The 17,393-nt window shown below is 30.9% G+C and overlaps 1 protein-coding gene across 2 annotated transcripts; it reads right to left on the bottom strand.

Annotated features, from left to right (window-relative positions):
- Positions 1-4,153: 4,153 nt before the first annotated feature.
- On the bottom strand, positions 4,154-9,626 carry LOC111005782 (polyamine oxidase 2). Of its 2 annotated transcripts, XM_022277415.2 has the most exons (10): positions 8,998-9,619; positions 8,237-8,352; positions 7,500-7,588; positions 7,293-7,406; positions 7,009-7,096; positions 6,746-6,831; positions 6,555-6,657; positions 5,356-5,453; positions 4,840-5,269; positions 4,154-4,728 (listed from the first exon to the last, which is right to left on the bottom strand). In XM_022277415.2, exons 1-10 carry the CDS (start codon positions 9,035-9,037, stop codon positions 4,423-4,425), a joined length of 1,470 nt encoding a protein of 489 aa, XP_022133107.1. In that variant the 5' UTR covers positions 9,038-9,619; the 3' UTR covers positions 4,154-4,422. The 2 variants fall into 2 exon arrangements, with proteins under 2 accessions (XP_022133107.1, XP_087975912.1); XM_088119786.1 differs by having other exon boundaries at positions 4,154-5,269; positions 8,998-9,626.
- Positions 9,627-17,393: the final 7,767 nt, after the last annotated feature.

The raw sequence follows: 17,393 nt of genomic DNA, 5'->3' as shown, positions 1-17,393 counted from the left end.
TAATGTCTTATGGCTGAATGGATGAAAATGGAATAGTCTGAAGATCAAAATTTTCATTTTTCAAGGCCAGTCTTTTGTGCCTACAAAATTAAGTTGGGATTTAAATAAGTAAAATAGGCAAAGTGTAATTTCTTACTTATAATTTTTAATGTATTAATATATACAAATAATTTGAAATAAATAAATAATTTCAATGAACGTTAGACTTTTTTTAAAATAATCTCAATGAATATTAGACTTCTTTTTTAATATTCGGAGATCGATGTTCGTATTTCGATATTATGAAGATAGTAAATGAAACCTAAAATTATCCAGAAATTGAGATGATTGACATTCATTCCATGATTAATATTGTTTTGTGTTATCGAAGAATCTAGGTCATCATTGTAAAACTCTCAAGTCAATGAAACGTGTGCATATATATACTTACATATAAATCCCCTTTAAACATGTAAATGTTTATGCCAATTTTAGCGGTATACATCTAAAAGCCATAAAGGGGTACCGTTGATCTAATCTGTCGAAATACCATCCTTCGTCGCTTTTGTCACTAGAGTGTGAACCACACGATTTTGGTCTTTGCAAGTTATCATCGAACTACACGATTTTGGTCTTTCCTAATATGATTAAATGAAACAACTCCCTGTACAAGAACAAGAGGTTCCTTAGGACAAATGATTTCAATAAGGTTTTAATCTTGCCTCTTAGGAAGGTGTATTGATGGACGGACCATTTGAACGGGATAATGGAGCGATCAAATGATGTGGAGGTGTCCCAATATTTTGGGAAAGGAGGAACAAAATTTTGTTCAAAGGCGAAAAGAACAACTTTGTCATTCCATAGAAAAATATTTTCATGAAGCCAGGGATCCTGTCACGCAAAAATACCACAAGAAGACTCGCCCGAAGCAGAAGGCATACCATAGCAGTGGTCGATGATAGAGTCCAGGCCCGGCCTGGGTCCCCCTCCTACTAATTTCTGGAAGATCAACATGGACACGACTTGAAATGATGTTAGGAATATTAGTGGTTTGGGCTGGATCTTTAGAAATTGGAAAGACGGCTAAAGCATCTATTTCTAATACGTCGTGAGTTTGAATTTCAACTTCAATATTAAAAAAGAAATCTCAACGTTATATTAAAATTTATATGAAATAATATTTTTATAAAAAGTTCGGTCAACTTCTATAAACTATGCAAATTTTAATTAAAAATTATATATAAAATAAGAACAATCAAATTTTCAAATTTTTATGATTTATTGAGAAAAAAAATATATCGGTACACTAATTTATTCGGTACAATAAATTATTTTAATTTAAAATATATTATAAGTTGAATGCTAAGACGCTTTTCTATGATACTGAGAATAACCATTGGGACAACTATGGTAGCTTAGCTCTTCACACAACTAAAATGCTTTCTTTTATTACAGAGGAAAGATAGAAAGACTATAAGAGATTGTCTTTTAGTTTGAAAACAATAAGAAAATATAACATTGTTTCATGTAATTTAAAATCATAAGGCATCCAAATGAAATTAGAAAAGACATCGTAAATTTTTGTAAGAACAAGTTCATAGTGCTGTCTAGAAATTTTCTTTCAACTACCATAATTTTTGTAAGAACAAATTAATCCATCCGAATATAAACCAAGGAATTAGTCGGAGTTCTTTTCTATGTACATGTAGGAAGCCTCGTGAATCAAACATATGATCAGTTGTAGATGATGCAACTCAAGAAAATGAGTATCATCTTGTAGTTTTTGGACGTTTATTGAGGCACCAAATCCTATTGGAACCAACTAGAAATTTTACTTTAAAATTTTTCTAAACATGAGGGGTCGTAGTAGTAGGAGTAACAAGAAATTTAAGGAAACAGAAAGGAAAAGAATAGGCAGTCTCAATTTCTTGAAACATAGATGGAACAAAAAAAGGGGAAAAAGAAAGGAAGAAAGTGTACCATTGAAATAACTACGAAGAAAAAACCTTCGCCTAGTGCGTATGCGATTCTCTATCTTGTTTGCTCTGGGATCTACGCTTGTATTGGTTCTTGAAACACACGAAACTTGATCTCTTTGTGGTCTTCATCTTAATGTTCGATTAGGCTTTGGCCATTTTTCCCTTGAACGAGAGGATAAGTTGCATTGTCCAATCGGACGTGTTGTGTCCTCCTTTGAAAGCGTGTCCATGGCAGTATTGAATCACTGTCAGTATTGATCCCTGGGAGGGGAGGGTGTAATTCCGTAGTGATATTGATCATTTTTCATCTAATTTTTCAATAAGTATATACATGTATTGACCTTTTTATTTTGATAATTTTTTAATTGATCCTTACATGACCTTCTAATTTTGATAATTATTTTCTGAAAAAATCAATTTTTTTACTACATATTATATATAAAATGGTGATCTACTCAGAAGATATTTATGAGTGAAATCAAAATGAGTGAAATCAAAGGATAAGAAAAAAGTACCAGATAAACCTAAACCGTCTATTTTCAAGTATCCTGCTTAGAGAGAGGAAAACATCACGTCATCAATCACTAGGTTTTTACTTATTCTTGTTGAAATTAATTCCTTAAAATATGGTAACAATTTTGATAAATTATATAGAGTAGAATAAATGATCTAATTAGAGCCCATAAATAGTGGTGTGACCCGTTAGGCTGGTACTGGATTATTGATTTTAGAAGATTATGAAAAACGCTAAAATTACTTATAAATACATGGAGATCAATCCACTATGTTTTTGTCTCAATTCAAGAATTTTATAGGGCAAGCACGTGTTTGCCTTAGAATTTTTTTTTTCTAATTTTCTTGTAATTCTTTTTTTTTTCAATGTAAGTTTTTCTTTTCCTTGTGTTTCGGTTAGAAATTTTTCTTTCTTTTTTTTTAATCGAGATGAGGCTATGTTATTTTCTTGTAGTTGTTTTTTTCCCGTGAATCCATAAGAAACTTTGCTGTTTATTTTTATTTTTATTTATTTTCATCTAGGAGAGGTTCTATTTATTTTCTTGTAATTCTTGAATTTAGAAGAAATGAACTACGGATGATTTGTAATCACAGCACTCACTCAGCCAAGGAAAATCATTATCCGACAATTTCATGATCAATCCATTGAAATTCAGTAAGATTAAAGTCAATACTGAATTATAAAATTTGACGCCCAAATTTTCGTGAATAACAGTATTGCCGACTAAAATAATTTTGTCAAAACGAGTAAAAATTTAACAATTGACATATATTTCCTCCTCCCATCTAAAACTTTGAAATGAAATAGGTACACACTTACAAATAAATCCTTTTTAAATATGTCTTGAAATAAACCATTTTGTATACAATTTTGTTAACTTATTTTTTCTGAGTTCTCTCGTAGAAGCTACTTAAAATAAACGACAACCGAAAGATATAAAAATATCCAATTATAATATCTCACAGTTTCTATATCCTTGAGAAATAATTCACTAATTTCCTCGAATAAAATTTGAGTAATAATTTGGATATATATGACATAGTTGGGCAACTACAACTACTACCTTTACCCCATCCACGAAAAAAAGTTCCCCAAAGAATATAAGAGGAAAATTTCAGTCCTATTGTAGTAGGAATATTTTTTTCCCTTTTTCATATTACCTCCCCTCGTCGTTAGCCATAAAGCAACAATTAAGAATAGTGTGTCCATTAAATAAATATTATATATGACTTAGTGATGTGTCAAAATGTGAACCGAAATGAGTAGGTACTACAGTAGTAGTAGAAAATTTTTCGATATAGATACAGGTACTCCTCCCATTCAATACATGCAAGATCAACATCCTATTAAAAAATATAACTACCAAAGGAAAAGGATGACAGGCTTTTACTTAAGCAGCCCAGTCATATGGCAACAGCCAACCTGGACAACAGTTATTGTGACAGCCTTTTCCAAAACATATGTCACAGTCACACCACATGCTAAAACAGGACAATCAAAATGTAGATCAAGAGAGACCTCCAGTTTTTTCTTTCACATGTTGGAAGAATATTGCCAGCATTTTCTTCCACACATTACATGTTGGTAAAAACGGATACTTTCAATTGTTCCTATCAGATTATTACCTCATACCACATAATAGGAGAGAGACAAAAAAGTGCATGTCCATACACAAAAAACAGAGACAAAGGACAAATTTTATTGATATCTAGTAAGTAAATATTAGGCAGTTGAAATGTTATTTCATATCAAGGAGACAAGCTAGACCAGAGCAATATCCCTGACCACGACCGCCCGACTATCAAGCGTGCAACTTCTTAAGAAACCTTTCAACTTACATATGACCAAAGTACTTGATTTGAATGATCCATGCAAAAGCAGTGATTTTCTATACTACAGCCCAGCCAAACCCATCAACAGTGAACCAACATGTTTAAGAAACCTTTCAACTTACAGGCGGGAGATCAGTAGCGGTACTGATACCGGCTCCTCAGCTAGGACTGGCTGGAATATATCTAGTTCCCCATACCGCTCGAGGACGCGCATCCTACAGTCCTCAGCAGCCAATACACCGGTTGCAAACGCACCGTGCACAGACCCTGGGAAGCTGGTGCTTGTTGCCTCCCCGGCAAAGAATATGTTATCAATGGGGATTCTCAACTTCTCATACAGATCATGGGGCTTGCCAACAATGTCGTAACTGTATGATCCAAGTGTGTCGATATCTGTACCCCATCGAGAAACTAGGAAATTGATCTGCAAAATTGAAACTTGAGATGAGTTTTTAAATCCAAATCGTTTTTTTTTTCTAATTTGTTCACAATCGAAGTCCAACTGCAAGTGAATATTTGAAAAATGAAATCTTACCGGGTCAGAAGCATCCGGAAGAATTTTCTTGAGTTGTGTAAAAGCAAAATTAGCAGCTGCTTCATTGGACAATTTCTCAATGTCTTCGGCCAGCTGCCCAGCAGGCATGTAAACGAGAACGGCATGACCGGTGGCCTTGTGAAGATTGAGAAAGTAGCTGCATTCATATGTTGTTTCTGCAACCACTCCTAAAAACTCCACATTAGGCCAAAAAACGTGTTCAAAATGCAGTATAATTTTATTCTCTACCCCTACTCCAAGGTCAGATATGGCGGCTTCCTTCCAGTCTGGGAGCTTAGGCTCGAACTTTATGGTATTAGCTTTTAGCACCCCAAGAGGGACAGTAACAATAGCAGCATCAGCAACAAATGTTGTCCCATCTTCTACTGTGACCTTAATTTCGTGATATCGCCTCATGACTTTTGTAACCCTGAGGACCAATGGGTGAAGATTCCAAACCATAAGCGGAGGTCTGAGGCGAAACATAAATCATGAAAAAAAATGTAGAGAACATACCTGTGACCCAAACGGATGTCAAGACCCTTTGCAAGAGTGTTGATAACAGGAAGGTATCCCCTTACCATTAGTCCATGACCTCCAGGCAGCAACTCTTCCTGAAATTATCAGAATGACATTTTAAGAAACTAGAAAGAGATTATAGAAAATAGAGCATGAAAGAACAAACATTCTTAAGAGTACTAATCCTGAAGGTTTTAAGTTGTTGGAATTGATTTCATCTGTTAGATTATCCTCTCTGGCTCCTCTTCAGTTTGAGATTCTTGACCATTTTACTCCCAAGTTCCCAACAAGTCACTAATACTAGTACTTAGTGGAAAGGTGCAACATAGAAATTTGAATTCGATTGCTTACTGAAACTAAGCATCAAGCCCCAACAGCCGCTAAGCCCATAAAGACTATTGCAGCACAATAGAAACAGTAATAAATCTAACAAAAGGTGCAGCTCTTATCCATAATCACATGGGTTTACCCTCTCTCGTCTGATCTGTTTCCAGTCTAATCAAGTACTATCCATTCTGGTGTGATGCCCACAACCACAAGCCATAGAAAATAAAAGCATAACCATAATGCTACAAATTCAAGTAGTCAAAGGCTATTGAAACTGAATATGGTACAAGTTTTGAACCTGTTGTTGTCGATTTAGTATAACAATTTATAATATTTTAACTGCCTAACTCTGAACCAAGCATAGGTAGATATTTATTTCATTGTGATCAACAAGACATTCACAAGTAATGATTGCAGCTCTACGTCCATCTGTCCGTTGGGAGGAGGAGATTAATAACTAAAGAAGCAGTTCCAAGTTCCAACTCATACTTCATAAAAGGCCAAAAAGAAAATCTAATGCAATAGGCAAAAAACTTTCTTATCTTTTTTATATTTCATGAGATAGAATGACCTAATTGTATAATTTCCTGATTTACTTGAATCACTACATAGGGTGGCACTTGAGACATTTTTGTTAATTTTTATGATTGTATACAAAAATAGAGATCAAGCGACATTCAACCTATACTACTATGGCCAATATCATTTGAACATGTAAGAATAACAAAGTTAACTTTTAGTTTCCATAAGTTAATAACAATAGATAGCAGAATAAAATCTTCATTGCTACTGCCTACTATATAGTCCTGCAACATAGGAATGCAGAGAAACCATTGGACATTATTATAAAGACTCTTATCAATGAATACCTGATCCCAGCATTTCAGTGAGATAGTATTGGCATCTGCAGCAAACCATCCTTCCATCCTACAGATATACCATTGAAGAACCTTGTGGGCAAGCCCATCCATCCTGCGTTTAAGGATGTTTATCAATTAATGTTGAAAATGAAAGCAAAAGAAAGACGAGTTGGAAAACCCCGCATCGGGAAAGAACATACGTCAATTCTGGTCTCCTTTCAAAAACAATTGAGAATGCACGTGCTATAGTCATGTCCTCAGTATATTCATCTCTTATTTTATCAGCCTGTATAAAGCATAGGATACCAACTCAGAGAAGTTGACACAACCAAAAAGCATAAAGACTTAAAGTGAAATAAACTCAGAAGTTGACACAACCAAAAAGGAAAAAGACTTAAAGTGAAATAAACTCAAGTAAATCAGGAACTTCAGAATTCTAAAATGATTTCTAAAGATAACCTACCTCTTCTAAGATGGCCTCAAATACTTGTCCAACTTTTGTCACTAATTCTTGAGGGACTTGTTTCCCTTCCATATCAAAGAGTGCATAACTGAAAAACACATTAGATTTATAACTATCCACACAAAATAATAATAATATAATAAAAACAACAACAATGAAATGGATTCAATAAATCATATAAAAAGGAAGAAATTGACTCAATAAAAATTTTAAGGTACAAACAGAAAAGCCAGACCCACCAAAATTAAAGTCATGAATAAATGTTTCACAAATATAATATTAACCTTTCTAAGTCATGGTCATATAATACAGAGTTGTCCTCACTGGTACGGTACAGAGGTAATCCCAATTTTCCAATTAAGGGGGCCAACGGATTTTCTTTGCATACCCCATGTAACCTAAAAGTCAACAGTAAAGTAATATTAGTCACATCAATGTGTGCAATGAGTGTTGGTTTCTTAGGAAAAATGACATTAGAATAACAAACTTACCATGAAGCACCAAGGTCAATAGGAAAACCAAATGAATAATTAGTATATATGCGCCCACCAAGTCTCTCCCGTGCTTCTAACAAGATAACCTGATCAACAAAAATTAAAATTTTATCTACTTGAACTGTAAAACTTGAAAAAAAAAAATGCACAACATCATAAGCAAGTAATCTAATTCCTCCAGTTTCCAAAAAACCAGTCTAAATTGGTTTCCTATGCTTCTTCCTTCATCAAGCATGGTTGAGGGCATTAGCACAGACCTTCGATGTCCAGCTTTTGCCACCAGTTTACTATTTGTTTTCAAAGATATCGATGAAGCAAAATTATAATATTTGCAAACTTGTCTTTCCTGACTTCAGGGATATCCTATTTAGAAGTGGGAAAATGTCGCAGAGGTCTCCCAAATGACATCATGTTTCTATGTCACTTATTATTAAGGCTTTCCATATTCACTTTGACAGTTTGACATATGCTGGCAAAGATATATACCTTCCACAGATTATAGGTATTGGGGACAGCTGACGAGTTTCCTGGATAATCCTAAGCAATAGTAAAGGGATGCGGGGAGTTTTAGATTTTAGTTTCCTGGGTCCCCATTGATGTCATAAATGTTTTTGATATGTAACATGCGGGAGAAACAAAAAGCATATTTCATGAACGCAAAATTAGGATGTCAGATTTTCATCAGAGCTTGTAACGGATAATGATTTTTCTTTAGTTCTTTATAGTATATATACCTGAAAGGAGGCATCATGAAGAGCACGAGCAGCAGCTACTCCAGCAATGCCACCACCTATGACAATCACAGAAGGTGATCTCACCTGTCGTTTCTCAGAACTTGAATAGCAAACAGCTGCATCAACCAAAATGCTGGTATGAACATTCACACTTGTGTACATTTGCAGTCTACTTAACAGGAATAACAACATAGATCTTCATTCTGTAGATAATGGCACAGAAATATATAGGAACAATTCAAATTAGAATCTCGACCTGTTTCCAACGTGTGGGGACAATCTATACTCGCAAGCACTTCTAAACTTTGCATCCTATTTCAACTTCTTTTGAAAAATAACTACATTATATATCTATATATATTGCCGACGCTATTGCACAACGATGAACACCATTTTCCTTCAGAGATTTCTTAAATCCACATAACAGCATCTCGATAAAATTGTATCAATTATGTACCAGAAACAGAGTAGAAACCACTAATACTCACTAAATCGAGCACAATAACGAGCAAACAATTATGATATACCCCAAAAAACAATCGATCCAAACATAATTTTCCCATTTTTCAAATTGATTGATGATGATAACTTTGTTTCGTTCTGGTTCCTCAGGAACTAAATAAAGCCACATTTGGCCCTTTCAGCGGATCATACATTTTCGGAAGCTCTACAGCAAGAACTGCTCAACCAGACATAAACAAGAGCAATAACCAAATGTAAATGGGAAATAAGAATAGAGAAGAAAGGGGGAGGCACCGGACCTTTACGAAGTTGGGAATTACTCCTGGAACCAGACTCCATTCTTCGACGATGAGCAGCGATCAAATTTAAGTAGTCGGGTTATTATTAAGAAAACGATTGGAATTTGGATTCGAAATCAGTAATAAGGGATCTATGGATTTATTGTCCAAATTAAACAAAGAAGGAGTCAATTGAGGCGAATAATGGAGGAGAAAAAGTAAGAGACACGTAATGAAGTGATTAGAATTAGAACTCAAATTTAAACCCAGCTTTCCCAACCAGTTCATGCGCCTCGCTTTTCCAAAATCTCAAACCAAACTCGTCCTTCAGGCCACTCCAATCGATCAAACCCCAAGAAATCCACGATTACGATCAAACGTCCGCTCAAGTTTACACGATTCAGAAAGCGATCGCGATCCACCTCCGATTGCAAAAAGAAAAAAAAAAATCTCCCCCGATCCGTCAAAAGAACGGAACAGATCGAAACAAAATCAATCAAAATCCCCGACGAGAGAGAGAGAGAGAGAACGGAGGCAATCGAATTCTCGTGACAGCGAAACACTTTCCGTGCTACTGAGGGGATGCTACGTACCAATATTACGGAGCCTTCTTCGATTTATAGAGATAGAGAGAGAGAATCGGTTCTTCTGTTTGCAACACCTGCTATTCAAAAGCCCTACTCGCACGCTTTTGACGTAGAAATTTATGCTACATATTCTGCCACGTGTCAACATATGATTGGAACGAGAAGGTCGGCGGGACGAGTAATGTGAACCGCCACAAATTGGCGCGTCAGACTGTAGAAAAAGCCTTGGCTTCTTTCTTGGAAGGCGGGGCTGTAAATAGGGGTAATTAGGGATATTGCACGAATAAATTTATGCATTTTTTTTTTATTGACAGTGAAAAATGACATATTTCCGTTTTATATAATTTTAAATATATCTCTGAAGTTTTTTTTTTTTTTGGCAATATATATTCTAAAGTTTATACTTTATTTATTCTATAGCTTTTATTAAAATTAAAACAAAATTTATGTCGTAGAATAAAAATAAATTAAGTTAAATTGAAAATGTTAATAAACTTGAATGAAGAAAAAAGATTTTAAAAATCTATAATTTGTTTTTCAATTTGACTGGTATTTAAAAATTAACCGTAAAATTACTATTAGGTTAAATTTTAAATTATAAAAAACATTAACGTGAAAGTTTTCAAGTATGTTTTAATATATAAATATAATTTGAGATTATAAAATATAAAATATAAAATTTATTATATTTTATATTTAATTTAGATTATTTAAATATGAGTAGCTAACCATAAGTATTAACTAGTTAAAACATATATTATTTTGTGAGTTCGAATTATTGTCACACGTGTTATTTTTTCGTGTTGTTGTACTAAGAAAAATTAGCAATTAATAGTTTTATAATAACAAAACCTAATTAAAAGATATATATGTATATATAACATCATTTTTTTCAGAAATAATGTATAACATCCAGGGTAGATAGTTGGTACCAAAAAAATATAGATAATAATTTGAGATCATAAGTTCGAATTTTCAACCTCCACTTGTACCTGAAAAAATAAAAATATTCTTACAAATAAAGTAAATATGAGTTTTTTTTTTTCATTCTGGTATGGGTGTGTATATACATATGGAGTTTTACTTTTTAATAGGGAATCTCACGTTTAATATGGTAATCTTCTATAACAGGTTGGACTAATTCACATACCACGATTAAAATATCTAAATGAGATCATATTTAAATTTTAAATAAAATATTTTATGTGTTAAATAAATACTAATTAAAATAAATTTTTTCTAGACAAATAAACATATATATTTCACTTCAAACCTTTGAACTAATGAAAGTAAAATTTATTTACATAGTAAATATTTTATCTTTATTTACGGAAAGAAAAAAAAACTATTTTTCTCCTCCTTTTTTTCCGCCGGGTTCAAACGACGGGGTTTCAAATCTCCTTTATAGGCTGATATACTTAAAAAAAAAAATAATAATAATAAGCATATAATGTTCAAGAGGAACAATTAAAAATAAATAAGGGTAGAGGAATTTATCCTCGTAGCTTTTTTGTTGTCTCTCTCTCTTTCTTTACAGCTTACTAGCTGTTATATATAGAATAAATTTCTAAAATTTATATATATTTTTGGAATTAGATAATTTTATCTTAAAATCTATTGCATACGAGAGAAATTAAAAGGTGGGATTTTTTTTTTTTTTTTTACTTTCAAACCACTTTATGAATTTCCTTTTTATTCTTTTTGGAATTCATTAATGTTCCATTCCTTGTTTTATTTTTATTTTTTAGTTCAAGAAACACGTGGGCGAAAATTTGAATATCCACCATTTTAATCAATTACATGTATCATAAATTATTTGAACTACTTAAATTTTCACAAATATTGATATTACTATTGAAAGTAAGAAATCATTATTTATCGAAAATATATATATTAATCAGTTGAGCTATGGTTAGATTATTATATTTCAAATTTTTTATTTGGTTAAATATAAAATTGAATTAAAAAAATAACACCAATCCCAGAAATTTGGCCTAATCCAAATGCACATAAGGGACAAAAAGTGTTTTTTTTCTATAATATATTTTCCTAATAAATACTTTTGAGAAAATATATTTGGAGGATGTGATGTCTCTAATATTTGTGGAATCAAAATTGGATCTGGTTTCTTTTCATTCTTCATTTGACACGAGTCAACTAAAAGTGATATCACATTCAGCCATTGTTACGGAATCCCAGGGCTATTGATTTTTGTCCATTCAAAAGGTAGCCAACTTTGAATAACAGCTTAGTTCAAAATAATTATTAATTAATTTTTACCCTAGACAAAGATTATCAATTATTACCTGCTTTTAGTTTTATTAAACTTTGAAGGGACTAGGATTAATTAAGAAGAAATATGTTCAAACTCCGTGATAGTCACCTACTTAGGAATTAGTAATTTCTATGTGTTTTCTAGCATCAAATTATAGGGTTAGGTGGTTGTCCCGTGAGATTAGAGATGTGCGTAAACTGGCTCGGACACTCACGGATATGAAAAAAATAGTTTTATTAAACTTTTACTTTAAACATGAATAAATAATATTGCGATATTTATCTTAAATCTGAATAAGTGTTACAATTTTTATAATTAAAAGTTTATGGTAAAAATTAATACAACTTATCGAGTAAAAATTTTAAATTTTTCTTTCAGACTAAAATATTGAGAACATATGTAAAATATTAAAATTTTCATAGCTCTCGCTAGTTCAAACTATTGAACTTGAGAGCTTATCCCTGCAGTTATGCACGCTTCGAATAGGAATCCAGAAAATAAATAAAGGTAGAAATATAATCCTTCATTATGTTCGATATAAAGTCCATCCATATAATATACATACAAGGGAAATAAAAATACTTAATAAAAAAGTAAGAAACTATTAACAAATCACTGACTATTAGTGATCAGTCGGTGGATAAAACTGATCATAATTTATAATAGGATTTTTTTTAAATAATTATTTTTTAAAAACAAATGACAAATCTAGCGTAGGTTTGAAAGTAATTACAAAACTAGGGTAGATAAATCGCAGGGATAGGCTGGCTGCGATTTGCCCAAAATCGCAGGCGATGGCTGCGATTTCACTAAAGTCGCAACCAATGGCTGGGACTTTTCCCTGACGTGGCACAAATAGAGCCACGTCTTTGCTGAGCCATTTGTTCTTTTTTTATTTTCTTTTATTTTGAATTGGAAGTCGCAGCTTTGTTTTTTTTGTTAAATTTGGGAGTGGCAGCACGGGCCACTTCCCCCGCTTCCTCTTTCATTTTTTATTTTTTAACTTTTTTATTTTTATATTTTGAATTTAAAAGTTGTAGTTCTGCAACTTCCCACCAATATCTTTTTGTTTTTTTTAATTTTATTTAAAAAAAAAATACTCTCATCTTAATTTTCTCCATATTTGGAAAATAGTTCTTAATTACCTACAACATGATGACATATTCCTATAATGTAATAATTTAAAACAAAATAATTGTAAAACAAATAAAACCCTATGTTTGCAAGCCGAAATTGCAGTCCATGATCGCGATTTTGTGAAAGTTGCAGTCATTGACTGCGACTTTCGTGTGACACGGCTTTTAAGAATGCCACGTGTTGGAATGGAAATCGCATGCATTTGATGCGAGTTATATATGATATATATATTATTTTGCCAATTTTTTTAAATGATAATAATTGTGCAGCATTGGTCATAATGATCGTTATTAACCCTCCATGCTCCAACATTTTTATTCCAATTTCTCTTTTAACCTTTTTTTTATTTCATTTTCGCTATTAACTTCTTTTTATTTTCAATTTTTACTCCTCCAACGTTTTTTAACTTTTTTTTCTTCAATTTCTCTTTTAACCTTCTTTTAAAAATTTAATGTTCTCTTTTTATTTTTTATTTTTTTTTACTTTTTTAAATTTCATTTTCTCTTTTAACTTCTTGTTATTTTCAATTGTAAGTTGCCGTTACGTACATGTGATTCTTTTTATATAAATTATTGTAACGTTTAGTATGATCTAAGATTTATTGAAAAAATATGTTCTAGACGTATACTTTTACTTATAATAAAATAAATTGTATTTTATAGGTAAAATAAATAAAAACTATATAGAAAATAGAAAATAAATAAAATACTAATAAAATAAAATATTTTATTCGTAAAATAAATAAAAAAACTACATAAATAAATATATAAATATTTTAAATGAAAATCGCGTTCTGTACGCGACTTTCCATAAATAGAAATTGCGTACAATGTAGGCGACTTCTATAAATGGAAAGTCGCCTACAATGTACACGATTTCCTTGCTGACTCATTCTTCGGGTTCACCTCATCTATGTCATGTTGGCATCGCATGGATTGTATGCAATTTTTGACTTTGAGTAGCACCTAACCTATTTTTGTCAATAGTTTGAATGTATGACTTAATTTTGTAATTTTTTTATTTATACTACATTTATTTTGTTATTACTTTTAAATATACATTATTTTTGTAATTTATTTTTTAAATTACATTATTCTTAAACTTTCTCCTATTTCCAAGCATAGGTCGAAAATGGGAAATTGCGTTTAATAAAATAGGAAATTGTCAACATTGAGTTTCCAATTGCGACAATTTGGCAATGTGGTGGAATGGAATGGAATTATGATTGGACACGCAGCTAAGCCTTGGCCAGAGAGCAAGAGCAATGAAACTTATTCCAATTTTGAAAGTGGAAATGGCTCTCCAAGGATCCATAATTCTTTTACCAATTTTTATTGAATGCGTTTTCTTTTTCTGTTTGTTTTTTTTTAATTAGAACATATGAAGATTTAGATTTATAAACTATAGATTGAAGATATTTTAAACAGTTGAACTATGTTTAGATTGATAATATGTATTTTTATTTAATAATATTATATTTTCCTTCTAATAAAAGTGTGGAAGGATATAATCTTACACTTTAATATCAAGGCTAAAAAATATTTATTGGAGTTGAAACCAGACTAATCAAAAGAGCGAAAAAAAACTCGTGTAATCCTTGAATGATGTTTTTAAGATCATTAATTATTATGGGAATCATCAAACTTTCAAATTTTAATTTCCCCTGCTATGTCATCTTGGTCATTGTCTCTTTGCTTCAACAACAAAATATCATATTCAATTACATCACTAAATATATAATTTTTCTAGACCTAAGAGAAAATATTTTCATGAGTAAACATATCATTATAGATATAGTAAAAATGTATTTGTTTTTATATTTATATAAAGTTTTTATTTTATAGGAATTCAAAACATAAGCTATATTGACCAAAGCGAACCTGACTCAACGATAATTGATATATATCTCCAACCAACAGGTTAAAATTTCGCCACACTAAAAAATCACATGCTTACTTTTACCGAAAGCTAGTGTTTGCAAACATACATGCTTTAGTGGTAGGACCGGACCGGACTGGACTGGAGGATGGTGGGTTTCTTCTTGGTGACGGTGGGTGATGCCTCAGTTCAGCAGACCGGATGAATTTATATTACTGCAATTTTTCTTTTTTTCTTTCCTTTAGGAGATCTTTTCGAAAGAGGCGTTTTTTTTTGCCGTGCATCTTTTTTTATTTCAATTAAGTTCGTAGAAAAGCAATATCTATTTTTGTTTTTTATTTAAATTAAACAATGGTCTTCATTATTCAATACTCCTCCACACATTTTAAACATATTTAATTTGATAGAATCCATAGATCCAACTTTCTAACTAATTTCTTAATTCAAATAGAATCTTATATTGTATTGTAAATTGTTTTTTTTTTGTTTTTGTTTAAAATAAATGTGTTATTTATTAAAATTGATTTCTCTTATAAAATAAAATAATTACAAATTTTTTTTAATAAAAAACTATAAAATAAATTATCTATCTCTTAAATAAAATAATTACTATTAAAATTTATATTCTATTGATTTTAATAAGCAATATCTATGTTAATTTTGTTCGAATTGAACCTATTTTAATTATTTTAAAAGAAAAAAATTACAACATAGATATTTTATTAAAAGATAAGAGAGATTTTAATAAATTGTAATTTCTGTTAAAGAACATTTAAAAAAATATTGTAGTTATTTTAATAGTGATTCTTTTATTTTAGGAGAAAAAAGATTTTTTTTTAAGTAATACTCTTTTATATTTGTTTAAAAGAGAAAAATATTACAATATAACATAGGAATTGAACGTAGATAAAGCTGGAAAATTGAATCTATAACCATTATACCAAATTAAATATATTAGAGTTTTTTTTTAATATTGTTCAAATGAAATTATTTTTAAAAATATTACAACATTCAAACTAATTCATAAAATAATGTTGATTTTTTTTAGATTTGGGGCATTGTCCAGTCCAGCCACCGCAAACTCCCTCCTCCTACCCAAGAACCCATTCTCCTCTCCCTCCCAAGCTCTCTCTTTATTAACTAACCAAAATAGTTAAATCTAATAACCTTTCATAAATCTTTTAATATAAAATTACTTCCGATTAAAATATAATTCTAAGAAATTTAAATTTAACTTTATCTAATGTTGTGATAAGTATATCAACAATTTACTTGGTAGATCCTACTTTATGACATTTAAATATATATATAGATCAATTTGTAAAATAGTTTAGAATATGGTGGTATTTTTAGTTTGTCAAGCTTTCTTCTCTAAGCCGCTTACTGGTCCAACAAAGAAGTGGCCCAATTTCAGCAAAAGCCCATATATAGCATGATTGTTTAGGCTTTTGAAGAAGGAAAGTTAGGCCCATTGCCTTTAATATTGGGCCTTTGGTAGAAGTCCAATTGGGTTAGAGGTTGCTGCAAAAGTCAAATTTCGGGAAATTTTTTCCAAAATAAATAATTGTAAAAAACAAATAGAACTGTTTGTTGAATTATTTGTTATGTTTAAATGCTATTGTGGTAGTTGCACTATTCGTCTATTTTAGTTCCAAAAGTTTGTTTTGGTCGGTGTACTTTTGAAAAGTGATTATTTCGATCTTATATGCAACGTTTGATAAAAATTTTAAATTAAATAAAAATATTTAATATAAATTTATGATTACATTTTAAAAAAATTTAGTAAGTGAAGAAATATCATGTTAAAATTTTGATCCAAATAAATGACATCAAAATGTAAATGAATGAACCAAAATGATCACTTTTTAAAAGTTCAAGAATTAAAACAAACGATGAAAAAAATACAAAAACTAAAATGAATCAACGTTAAAAACATAGGAATAGACATTTTGAAACTAATGAATCAAAATGAGCTAAAACCAAAAGTGTAATGATGAAAATAGCATTTAAACGTGATTATAAGCTTGATTGATATAATTCTTTGTTTTCTATTTTTTTTAAAAAAGAATTATAAAATCTAGGCAAATTTTGCTTTCAACATTTGTTTTTCTCGGCATTCTCCTGACCTATTATAGCCTACAATTTCATTTTTTTATTTTTAAATAACTATAGCCTACATTTACTTGACCATAGTTGATTGATGAATTCTACCATGCCAAAATTTGTAGCCTTTTCCCCCTTTTTGTGTTGTCTTCTAGCTTATAGTATATTTTTCTTTTTTTACTTTATATAGTATAGATGGGGTATAATCAAACCTCAAATCCATTACATCACACACATATATTTTTTCAATTGTTTTTAATAAAAATATTCAATACATTATTTATGTGCCCGTATGTGAGATGTTGTCAATTTCTATTATCATAAAATAAAATCACACTTCCTCATTTGGTATGAAGACATGTTTTTATAAAATAGGTCAATCTAAATGTGGTTAAGCTATTTCTTTCCAACTAAAAGGTAGTAAGTTCAAATATCCC

Source organism: Momordica charantia (assembly GCF_013281855.1).
Source record: "Momordica charantia cultivar OHB3-1 chromosome 11 unlocalized genomic scaffold, Mcharantia_2.0 BLBB01000011.1, whole genome shotgun sequence".
Taxonomy (NCBI): Eukaryota; Viridiplantae; Streptophyta; class Magnoliopsida; order Cucurbitales; family Cucurbitaceae; genus Momordica; species Momordica charantia.
This window is presented reverse-complemented; position numbering and strand designations above follow the sequence as displayed.

Excerpts from the sequence above, each read along its gene's own strand:
- LOC111005782 (XM_088119786.1), bottom strand. The coding sequence starts at position 9,037 with ATGGAGTCTGGTTCCAGGAGTAATTCCCAACTTCGTAAAG. Across the intron at positions 7,407-7,499 it reads ATTGACCTTGGTGCTTCATG|GTTACATGGGGTATGCAAAG; the intron begins GTAAGTTTGTTA and ends GTTGACTTTTAG. Across the intron at positions 5,454-6,554 it reads CACTGAAATGCTGGGATCAG|GAAGAGTTGCTGCCTGGAGG; the intron begins GTATTCATTGAT and ends TGATAATTTCAG.